Raw genomic sequence first — 12042 nt, 5'->3', positions numbered from 1 at the left:
CCAGAAGGGTAGGGATTTTGTGTTTTATCAAAATAAATTTCCTATTGTTTTTATCAGGTCTTTAATCACAGGTGCTAACACTTTTCGTACAGCTATTTAATTTTTTGCATTTGCCTAAAAATCTTTAACTGTCACCCTGGTTAAATGGATAACTAAGCATTGTTTCTTAGGGACCTATGATATTGTGTGGGTAAATGTTATTAATCTAAGTGTTCTAAAAATTATATAACATTCCTAGAATTCTAATCTGTCTTGGTTATTAGTCATAATTCTAGTTATTATCTTAAAGTGTTGTATGTCACAAAAATAACCAAGCTTCTTTGTCAATTGTCATTTTTCAAGTCTTTTGTTGTTTACAGACAGCTATTGTTTTACTCTGATGCTTTTGCAAATGTCTTCATCTTTAGACAGATTCAGGGAAAGGACTCTAACATTTACTCTGGAATACAGGTTTCTGACAAACTTTCAGATCATAAAATTGAACTGGGTAAGAAATTATAGAACTCTAACAGAAAAACTGATGACTTCATGAAACTGCTAACAGAAGATTAAGATCAAGAATTGATTACACAGGACTGAATGAACTGATGAGGATGATTATAATTTTTATAACTTCATTTGGAATATTACTGATTTTTTCAATGTTTTGTTTTCATATTTAAGGAAAATTTTTTCTCTTTTCTCTTAAGCTGTGACTTATAGCAATTTGGTAAATTATATCTTTGTAAGCAGAATTAAAACTTTTATCTTTTTCTCTCTACTTGATCCCTCCAGAATTTAGAAACTCTTAGTAAGTGAATATTGTTATTTCATGGCAATATAGTTATTTGCATAAGTTCAATAAGAATCTGTTCTTATAACAGGACACAATTGGAAACATTTGTTATATTACCAAAGCTTTGACTGGAATATTATATTTGAGAGAAACATACAAACTCAGATAAGACAAGGCAGCTTCTGAGAGACAAAGATTGGACTTCATGGAATAAAGCCACGTGAAAATATTGGCCTGGTACCTTATGTACAGCTTTCCAAGCAACGCTTACTGGATAAATAAAGAATGTCACTTATCTGGCAGGTGCAAGGAACCTCAATATTTTGGGCAACGTTGAGAAGAGAGGAATTCACCCAAATACGTAGGTGTTGCAGGCAAAGTCTGATGACAAAATCCTTGGCTTGGCTTTCCTGGCCTCGAGAGGCCTTTGAAGTTCAATCTGAGATTCCTTATAAAAAGTTCCAGCAAAGCAGATTTAAAAGAACCTATATGATCAGTTGCTATTCTTGCTGTACTTACGTAAATAATTGGGCCAAATTTATTGAAACTAGAAATTTTACAAACTAGTTAGTCTTAATTTGGCTATCTTTGGTAAAAATGAGGGTGATTTTAGAGAGAAAATTTATTTCAGTGGAAACTACAGTACACATTTGTGGATATTAGATCCTAGTTCTGTTAACTGTCTTTGAGGTTTTTTGTTTTCTACCTATAAACTGGACTGGATCCTGAATTCTTCTAGTCTCCTGAAATATCTGGCTACAAATCTCTGAACTAACATTTTCAATTTTCCCACCATTTTTACTTGGAATCATTGAGAACTGAACCTACACTTTTTCCTGCAGCCCTGCAAACTAAAGATGGATAACTTGATATAAACTTAGATAGATCACGACAATAACATGCCTGCTGCTGTGTAAGCCACTCAAAAGGAAGCTACAAAAGATGTTCCGATGCTGACATCTAGAAATCTTCTTAACTGACTGTCCTCTGAGCTCAAAAACTGGTGTATAATTTGTTATAACCATTAACCTTGTTTTTCTTTTGTTTCCATAGAAATGCTGCTTATTAAATAACTGATTGCTTGCTTCCACAATATAGGCCTAACTGTGGGAGCCCACCTGCATCACTGCCTTCTAAAATGAACTTAATTGGACTGATCTATTATCAAGACTAAGAAATGTGTTCAATGAGATGGAACAATCTACCAACTCAGCTTCTGGACTGTGAAACTTCTTAGTTTCAAAGGCGGGACTGTGGGGGATCAGAATTGGCCACCTCAAAATATGTCTCTTTACCCTAATTATTTTCTTTTAAAGAAACTTTGACCTCACCTCTCCTCCCCCACTAACTGCCTAAAAGAATTTAACTCTGGGTATGGATAGACTGGCAGGGTCCTTGCTAAGTCCATTCCAAGTAAAAGCAGAAGTTATCCTTTGTAACAGACATTGATATTTATAGGGGAAATCTCCATTTGTAAAGGTATCTCTGTACCAGAAGAAGGGGATGACCTTATCTCTAGAAACTCTTAATAGTACGGAAGGCGAGGACTTAAATCTGCATACTCTTGATTACTGTGTTTTTCTGGTAATCTCCCATACCTGACTCCCCCCCACCCCCAACATCCTCCTTTGTCTACCTGAATATGCTATTTAAGGTGAAAACCTCTGCCATTTGTCGAGATACTCACTCAGTGGGTCTCTCCCATGTATACATGTCATAAAGCTTTGTTTGATTTTCTCCTGCTATTTGGTCTCATGTCAATTTAATTTGTAGCCCAGCCAGAAAGGACCCAGAGTGGGTAGAGGAGAGTCTTCCTCCCCTTTATGGGTAATGAACATATACACACATATTTGTCAAAATTCATTGAACTGCACACTAATAAATCTGAATTTTTGTTAAACGGGGTATATTAGTGTATACACATAGAATATCTCTGTAAGGATATTTTATTATTTATGAAGTCCTTACATAATATTCATTCTATTTCAGATGCTATTCTAAATATTGTACAAATATTAACTTATTGTAGGAGATGCCTTTAGGAAGACAGACTAAGAGACTGAGCGTCTCAGAGTGAAGTGAGACTGAGATTTTCTTCACTGTTTACTCTTTTGTGCTATTTGAATTCCTTTAATCATGTATATATCTTGCTTATTTTAAAAAAAACTTTTTAAAAACTGCTTTTGCTGGGTTTTTTTAATTGCTTTTGCCACATTCCCCAAAGGTCCTCTGATTGACAAATCAGTGTATTCAGTCCTTCTCCTATCTAATCTCTCTGCAGCAGACAACTTCTATCTATTTCTTCAAGGCATCTCTACTCCTCTTTTTTGCAGGTATTCTTTCCTCCTCCTCCTTCCTATATCCCCCAGGCATATTATCTGCTACTGTAATCTTATCACTTACACCTCATATCTATCTCTGGTGTCTTTCCCCTCTCCTCTCTACCACCACTGCCTTAGTCCAGACCCTTGGTATCGTTTATCTGAACAATTCTGCTGATCTCCTAACTGGCCTCCCTCCCTTGACTCTCACCCTGCTCATTCCATTCACTACATTACCTATAGGATGTCTTTTGAAGAATGCAAACCGGATCACATCACTTTCATGTTCAAATCTTAAATTATTAATTCCTCAAACTCTTTACTTCACATAAAAACAGTGGTCTCAGCCTTTCCTGACTTTCCAGATTCATCTTCATGTTCTCTAGGTTCCAGGACACTATAATTTCTGTTATACACTTAAAGCTCCTCACCCTTAACATTTAATGGTCAGTCCCTTGAGTGCAGGAACAAAGTCTCAGTCACCTTGTTATCTTCAGCTGTACGTGCTTGATATTTAGTGGGTGTGATAGTTAATTTTACGTGTCAACTTGTCTGGGCTACAGTGCCCAGATATTTGGTCAAACATTACTGCAGGTGTTTCTATGATGGTGTTTTTGGAAGAGATTTACATTGAAATCATTGTACTTCTAGTAAAGCAGATTGCTCTCCATAATGTGCATGGGCCTCATCAGTTGAAGGCCTGACTAGAAGAAAAGGCTGACCTCCCCTGCAGCAAGACGGAACTCTCCAGCAGACTGTCATTGGATTCAAACTGCAACTCTTTCCTGAGTCTCCAGCCTGCTGGCCTCCTCATAAGATTTTGGACTAGCCAAGCCTCCACAATTACATGGGCCAATTCCTTAAAATAAGTCTCTGTGTGTGATTTATATATATATACATGTACACGTGTGTGTCTGTGTGTATGTGTATATGTATACATATACACATATGTATATTTGTTTCTTGGAGAACCTTAACTAATAATACAGTGGGTATGCAAAAAATGTTTTTCAAATTAATGAAATTAATGCTGGTTTTTTGTTCTGTTTTGTTTTCACTTAACTTACAATTAAATGTCTATGAAGAAATTAATTTTGACATATTTTTATAAATCACTCACCAGTTTTAAGTCAATATAAATGTGTTAAGTTAAAACAACATATACACAATATAAGAAGTGCAGAAACTTGAACACATGTTAGGTTTCATGTTACAAATACTTTTAAATAGAAGAAAAAGCATTGACTAGCCAGGTTATAAAAACAGAATTGAAATCTTTAGCAATACCACACAGACAAATAATTTTTTAATCACTCAAAATAATTGCCTAGATATGCATAGCTGCCTTAAAAAGAAACATATCTAGATGTTTTTTAATAGATGATTTTGTTTCTACTCTAAACTTCAGAAATGTGTTCCTGCAGAAACTGAAAATACCTCTGAAACAGAATCCTTATGGGAGAAAATGGCATGGAAGAAAGCATATTGTTTTTGATAGAAATAATTATTAAGCCTGTTTTATGAATTTTCACATAAATAAAATGTTTACTAAAAATAATTTCTACATACACATAGACAAAATGATAATTTAATACAAAATGAAATTAAGCCAGTTCCTGCCAAGTCCTGAATTCAGGGTTCTCTGCTCCTTCTGCAACAGAGTAGGTGTTAATGATGTCATTAACTGCTGCAGAAGAAATAGGGGACCATGAACACAAGTCTTGGCAGAAAATAAACACCCTCTGAGTTTACTTTTCAATTTAAAGTAAATAGAAAAATTAATTTATAGAGTGTCTGTCCAATATAGTTTCTGCCCTAAAGGGATAACCCAGGATCTTTATTTCCAGTGTTTTCAGCTGTATTCCAGAAATAAAGGCTAACAACCTCTGTTCTTAAAAAGCACGAATTAAAACTGTGTCTATATGGCAAAAACTGCTAGTCAATAAGCTAAAAATTGTTCAGCTGGTCTTATATAAAATACATAAAACAATACAACAAATTTTTAGCATTTGCTAATCGTAAGATTATAATTAATATTTCATCTTGACCCCATAGACAGATGTTATTTTGTACATGGAGAATCCATCTCTAAAGATACTGAGTACTGCCTTAGGAAAGTTAAAACTCGACATCTATTTTAACACCAGTTAAGACATTCCTTAGAGTCAAGAAACATTGAAACAGAATTTGTGCATCACTTCTATATTCTGATAGGATAGGACACGTACATGTAAACTTAACTCTCACCTTGTCAAGTTGATCCTGGAGGGTCGTGGATGCTTTATAACCAAGTTGTAACAGCATTGCTTCTGCAGCATTTTTTTTGGCTATCTTTTTATTAGGTCCTGTTCCAGTAGCAACTTCATTGCCTACCTTGACCTGACAAGATTAAAGTAAGAAATTAATGATAATTACTTTGATAAACACGAACTCCTTAACACCATAAAGCAAATGTTCTGCTTTCTAGCATTCAAAAATATAAAGTTTCGTCCATAATAAAAACAGCGATTAAGATAAGATCCCATTTATGTAATACCATATATAAAAATGAAAATATACCTGGAGAAAAATATGGAAATATGGTCCTCAAAATGTCAGTGGGGATTATCTCAGGATGATAGACTCTTAGGAGATTTTTACTTCTTTAAATATTTCTATATGATTTGATTTTTTAAAACAATAAATGCATTATTTATATAAGCAGAAAAATAAAATTCACATCGTAACAGAGTTTATGTTGGTTATGATCATGTTTAGTATTCTTTATTTAAATTAATAAACTGAAAAGGCTAAAACTCATGTTGGTACCATTTAAAATAACGTTCACATTGTATCCCAAGCTTACAAAGGGATGAGAACTAATATACAAGGGTTGGTACAATGTTGTGGTTAAGAATAAAGACTTCCAAGTCAGATTTGGGTATGAAATTCAACTCTACTACTTCCTAGCTATATGAACTGCTTCAAATTCTGTAACATCTATATGCCTCAGGTTTCTCATCAGTAAAAGAGGGGTAATACAACTACCTCGTAGTGTTGCTTTGAAAATTAAACAAGAAAATGGATGTAAACTACGGCGTATAATCAATCGTAACTGCTCAATAAACAGTAGTTTTTTATCATTAGAACTAGTCCACAATTAACTTTTGTGAACAAGTGACGATACATGTATGTATTGTTATACATGTATTTAAATAAACACAGCAATGTTATATCCACATGGACATTTTCTGAGATGGGTAATGCTCTTTTAGAGATGCATGTGCCAAGAGATCATACAAATATAAAAAGTAAATTAGAAAGCAAAAAAGGATAGAATTATAAGGAGAAATAGAAAATACACAACCAGAGTGGGATTTGTTTTTATACATTAGTCTCAGTAAGTGAATGAAGAAACAGATAAGAAGATAATCACACCTTTGGAAATTAAACAATGTAATCTAGATAATCTACGGGCAAAAGAAGATATTTCAATGGAAATTAGAAAATATATTATATTTCCATTATTATTTATTGAAAATATCAAAACTCAAAGGATGCAGCTAAAGAAAGGTCTAGAAGAAAATATATAGCCATAAAAGCTTGGAGAAAGGCAGAAAAGTAACAAGCTAAACATCCATCTCAAGAATTTATTAACAGCAAAATAAATCCAAAGAAAAAAGAACAATAAAGACAAGAGCAGAAATTAAGGAAACAGAAAACAAATTACAACAGAGAAGTTCAAAAAGCCAAAAGTTGGTTCCCTGAAAAGGCTAATAAAATAAGACTGATCAGGAAAAAATAAGAGAAGACACACAGGAGAATGAAAATGGGAGATTACTATAGCTTCTGTAGCATTACGAAACAATAAGGGATATTGAGCATTTTAACTGAAACTTTTTGTATATTTGGATAAAACAGAAAAATTCCTAGATAATACAAATTACCAAAACTGGCACAGAATAAACCCATAACTATATGGGCCTATAACTACTAAAGAAATTAAAGCCATAATTAAAAATTTTTCCACAAATAAAACTCCTGAGAGCTTCTCCAACAAGTTCTACCCAATATTTATGGAAGACTAATGCTAATCTTCAAAAATTCATCCAAGAATAGAAAAAGAAGAATCAGTCTCCACTTATTCAGTGAAGCATCACTTTGATTCCAAACTCCAAGAAGAAAAGTGTAAGAAAGGAAATTTATAGACCAGTTTCACTCATGAACATAAATGCTAAAGTTTAAACCATATAACAGTAAACTGAACAAAGCAATACATAAAAAGAAAAATCAGGACAAAGTTAGGTTTATTCTAGAAATGCAAGGTTGGTCTAACATTTGAAACTCAAACAAAATCAATCAAAGGAAACTGCTATATTAATAGGTTGAGGAGACAAACCATATGGTCATCCTAACAGATGGAGCAAAAGCATTTGATAAAACTCAACATCCATTAATAATAAAAATTCTTGGGGCCGGCCCAGTGGCGTAGCGGTTAAGTGTGCGCGCTCTGCTGCTGGCAGCCCGGGTTCGGATCCCGGGTGCGCACCAAGGCACCACTTGTCAAGCCATGCTGTGGCGGCATCCCATATAAAGTGGAGGAAGCTGGGCACAGATGTTAGCCCAGGGCCAGTCTTCCTCAGCAAAAAGAAGAGGATTGGCATGGATGTTAGCTCAGGGTTGATCTTCCTCACAAAAAAAATAAATAAATAAAAATAAACAAAAATTCTAGGGAAAGAAGGAAACTTCCATAATATAATAAAGAGCATTTTACAAAAAACCTACAGCAAACCTCAGCAAATATTATATTTAATTTTGAAATTAGAAACAAGACAAGGACGCCCTTTACTTTCACTAGTATTTAACATTTTACTAGAAATCCTGGACAGAGCAATAAGGCAAGAAAAAGAAAAGGTATAAGAATTAGAAGTGTAAAAACAAATTTGTTATCTGAAGATATGATACTTATATAGGAAATCCAAGAAAATCTATAGATAAATTATAAGAATTTATGACAATATAGTAAGTTCTCTGTATAAAAGGTCATATACAAAAGCCAACTGCATTTGGATATCTCATTGACAATCAAGTAGAAAATGAAAAATATTAAAAGATACCATTTACATTAAATGAAAATCAAATACCTATGATGTTTAAGACCTTTATACAGAAAACAATAAGCATTATTGAGAAAAATTAAGATAAACTTAATAAATAGAGATATGCCATACTCATGTATAGAAGACTCAATATTATAATAATATCAATTCTCTTCAAGTTGACCTATAAAATTCAATGACATCCAATCAACATCCCACATATATTTTTACAATACTTCAAAAGCTGATCCCAAAATTTACATGGAAATGCATTAAGTGCTAAGAACAATCAAGATCCTTCTGAGGAAGAACAAGGTGGGGACATTCTTCTTCTGGATGTTTAGACTTATTATAAAGTTAACATAAGGGAAAACACAGGTAAATCTGACTGCATTAAAATTTATTACTCCTGTTCCTCCAAAAGCAACATTAAAAAAGGAAAGACACAACAAAAGATATTTGAAATGCCACATAACTGCAAAAGGCTCACATTCCAGAATATATAGTGGATTCCTATAAATCAATCTTTTTGTGTGTGTGTGAGGAAGATTAGCCCTGAGCTAACATCTGTTGCCAATCCTCCTCTTTTTGCTGAGGAAGCTTGGCCCTGGGCTAACATTCGTGCCCATCTTCCTCTACTTTATATGTGGGACGCCTGCCACAGCACAGCTTGATAAGCGGTGCGTAGGTCTGCGCTGGGGATCTGAACCTGCAAACCTCGGGCCACCGAAGCACAGCACGTGAACTTAACCACTATGCCACCAGGCCGGCTGCCTATAAATCAATTTTTTAATACTTCTATCCATATTTTTCTTTTTGGCTATTGTGTGAAATCATAACATTGGCTATTTCACTTGTCTCAGAACATACAGGTTCCCATCTGGTATTCACACCTGTATACTGTTTGCCATTTATTCTTATGCCATTATTTAGAGTTTTATTTGTGTTACTATTTCCATCACTACTTTTAAGCTTTTTTGAACCAACTACCTTTAAGGAACTAGGGATATACAACACAGTGGTAAAAAAACAAACAACAACAAATATAAACAACACGCAAATTACAAGACAAAGAAATTCCACTTTTAACAGAATCTTAGCCAAGATGAGCTAAATGACATAGTTCCTGTAGTATATGAAATATTGAAAATGTATTATTATAGAATTTCTGTAACAATTATCACAAATCTTATAGTTCACACCTGTGCAATGTTTTTGTAACATTTCATTGCTTTTTCTTCTGAAACCAGAAACCACCACATTATGACAAATCAGCAGTAGTCTATGGACCTCACGCAGGAGCACTGTTCATGGCAGATCCTGGGAGCTGGGTAAACACAGACCACCTCCCCTACCTGTGTTGCCTGCACCTGACCTGAACACAAGGGGCCCTGTGTGTAATGTGCCTGAGTCCCCGGCTAGAGCCGACCTCTGCTACCTGTTATTTTTTCCAGTGCTTGGTTTGTTCCCCAGCTTCACCAGCCCTTGTGTTGTTGCTGGAATGCTTACTAGCTAAAAGATGAGGCCAGCTACGTCAGAAGCTTCCTCTACAGCTCCGAGGGTCAAAAGACTTGCCAAAGTAAATGAAAGCAAAAGATCACTGAGCAGCAAAAAATGTTTCATCTGTTTTTACATGCTATATACACCTCACTCACTCTTATTCAATTCTTCTGTTGTTACATCCCTAAATCTCATTTATCCACCCAGGCCTGATGTCCTTTGGCTCCAGGCTCCTGCTCTAGGGTAATGCTGTTCCCTCTTGGCATTCACCTTCGACCTGTGTCTGCCAGGTTTCCATCTGACCTGTTCTGATACCTTCAAGACTTACTTTTAGAACGGATGCTTCCAGATTCATTTTTCCCATTCACCCACCCTTTGCCTCACAGAAGTTTTTATAGTTGCATGGTTCAACAGTTTGTGAGTAGTTATCCCAGACTTATCTGTTAGTACCTAACAAGACCACTGTGCTGAAGGAGTCTGAGTCCCTAACACAATGGTCACTCAAAAAAAAAAAAAACTCTCTTCATTATAAAAGTCAAGTAAGTATGTAACAAACTTCCTAAGTCATCTTCCTAGAAAGCTCACAAATTTTATAACTATTATAAATAAGATTTTTACATTAAAATGTTAACTTGTCTGCAGAGAAGCTCAATTATTTTGCTACGCAATAAATTTAAGACTGCCAGATTTCTGTCTTTAAACAAATCATTTAAATGAATCAAGTCCTCAAACAACTAACAAAAAAGTTCTAAAGTAGCATTTACCAAAAACTTAACTCATTATCTTTCACTGAGTCACAAATAAAATTGATGAAATTTGCTTGATATATTTTTTAAAAACGTGAGGATCTTAACCACAGGTAGAAAAATTAACATCCTATGATATGTAGTAATAGAATGCACTGATATACAATTTAGTTTAGTTATCATTATTTTCTCTTTGAAAAATTAAAATACTCCTCTCCAAAAAAATAAAAAGCCTTAAGAAATTTGCTCTGGAACTAAACATCCAAATACTGCCATCAGAGATTTTCTTGTATCTCGTAACCAATATAAGTAACTGCACCAATTTATTAACATACGCACTTACTCTTTTTTTTTTTTGGTGATAGATAAATATGAGCATATTATCTCTATATATTTTACTTCCACATTCAATTACAACAAATGATAACACTGCTTAAGCAGTTTATACAAACGTCTTTACTTTGACAAAGTTGCTCCAATACTGTAATGAATCCACCGGGGCTTCCAGAAGGGAGAAAAAACAATATGAATTCAGTGTGAAAACATTTAAAAGCACAGCCAAATGTTTCTGTTTGACAAGAATGTTTATGAATACCCATAAAATGGAAGCTGGCCTAAGATATTCTAAATTCCTCTTTCAAAAGGGGTACTCAATATACTCCATAGAAAAGGAATTGTTTAATAAAGTTAAAGCCAGTTTTTATTCTGAACGCACCTAAAATTTAGGTGATTTTTTTCCATTCAAGCTTTGGAGTTCAAAGAATGCTTGCTAGAATTCTTCAAAGCTAAGAATGTAAAAAGAAAAACGGTGCGCATATTTTACAAAGTGAAAATACCAGAACAACACTGTTCTGGGTCCTAAGGACATCTAGACAATAATGTGTTTACTAACCACAGAAGAATTCCCTGCTCTTTGGATATCTAGGTTCATAATCGTGGTGTATCTCTGAGTACATCGTAAGTTCACATTTCCAACACAAGCCAGACATACTAGCTCTCAATCAGGCAGGAAAGCAGCAAACATACATCAAAGATTTACTAAGGTCCTACTATACCCATACCACTGTATTGGGTACTGTGAGATGAGATAAAGAAACATGGAGATTATAAACTAGGAAGGAAGGTAACATTCAGATATGCATGAGAAGTTAATCAACCTGAGATACTATGTTTGAGTGCCAAAACGTCTGCCACTTGGTCAGCATTTAATAAATATCTGTTGATTTTAACTGGATTATATTAAAGGTGAGATCCATAAGTTTGATTGGAAAAAGTTGCTTTGATAACCCAATTACAACAAAAAGAGTTTTGGAACAATAAGGAGAATTTAAATATAGACTGGGTATTACATGATTCTCATGAATCATGACTAAAGTAAGAAAATATAAGAAAAACTCCCATACTTTTTAGAGACACGCACTAAGTATGTAGGCTGAAATGACCTGTGGTTAGAAATTAGCTTTGAAATATTTTAGGAAAAGAAGGTGGAAGGAAGGAAAGGAGGGAGGTAGAAGAGAAAAATTGATAGGTGAGACAGGTGTGGCAAAAATCTTAATTGTTTGTGTTCAGATGCTGGGCATATTCCCCATTATACCATTCCATGATACTATTCTCTATAGTAA

At 34.4% G+C, this 12042-nt stretch overlaps 1 protein-coding gene across 15 annotated transcripts in view; it reads right to left on the bottom strand.

Annotated features, from left to right (window-relative positions):
- STAU2 (staufen double-stranded RNA binding protein 2) overlaps positions 1–12042 on the bottom strand; it is a 392065-nt gene that overhangs the window by 176294 nt on the left and 203729 nt on the right. For all 15 annotated transcript variants that reach the window (XM_087420424.1, XM_004436284.3, XM_087420425.1 and 12 more), the window contains one exon: positions 5344–5475. In XM_087420424.1, coding sequence (XP_087276550.1) covers positions 5344–5475 — 132 coding nt within the window. The remainder of the gene's footprint in view (positions 1–5343; positions 5476–12042) is intronic.

This window comes from Ceratotherium simum, chromosome 31 (genome assembly GCF_057802395.1).
Source record: "Ceratotherium simum simum isolate JZ-2026a chromosome 31, ASM5780239v1, whole genome shotgun sequence".
NCBI lineage: Eukaryota > Metazoa > Chordata > Mammalia > Perissodactyla > Rhinocerotidae > Ceratotherium > Ceratotherium simum.
The sequence above is the reverse complement of the archived record's forward strand: the minus strand, read 5'-3'. Positions and strand labels throughout refer to the sequence as shown.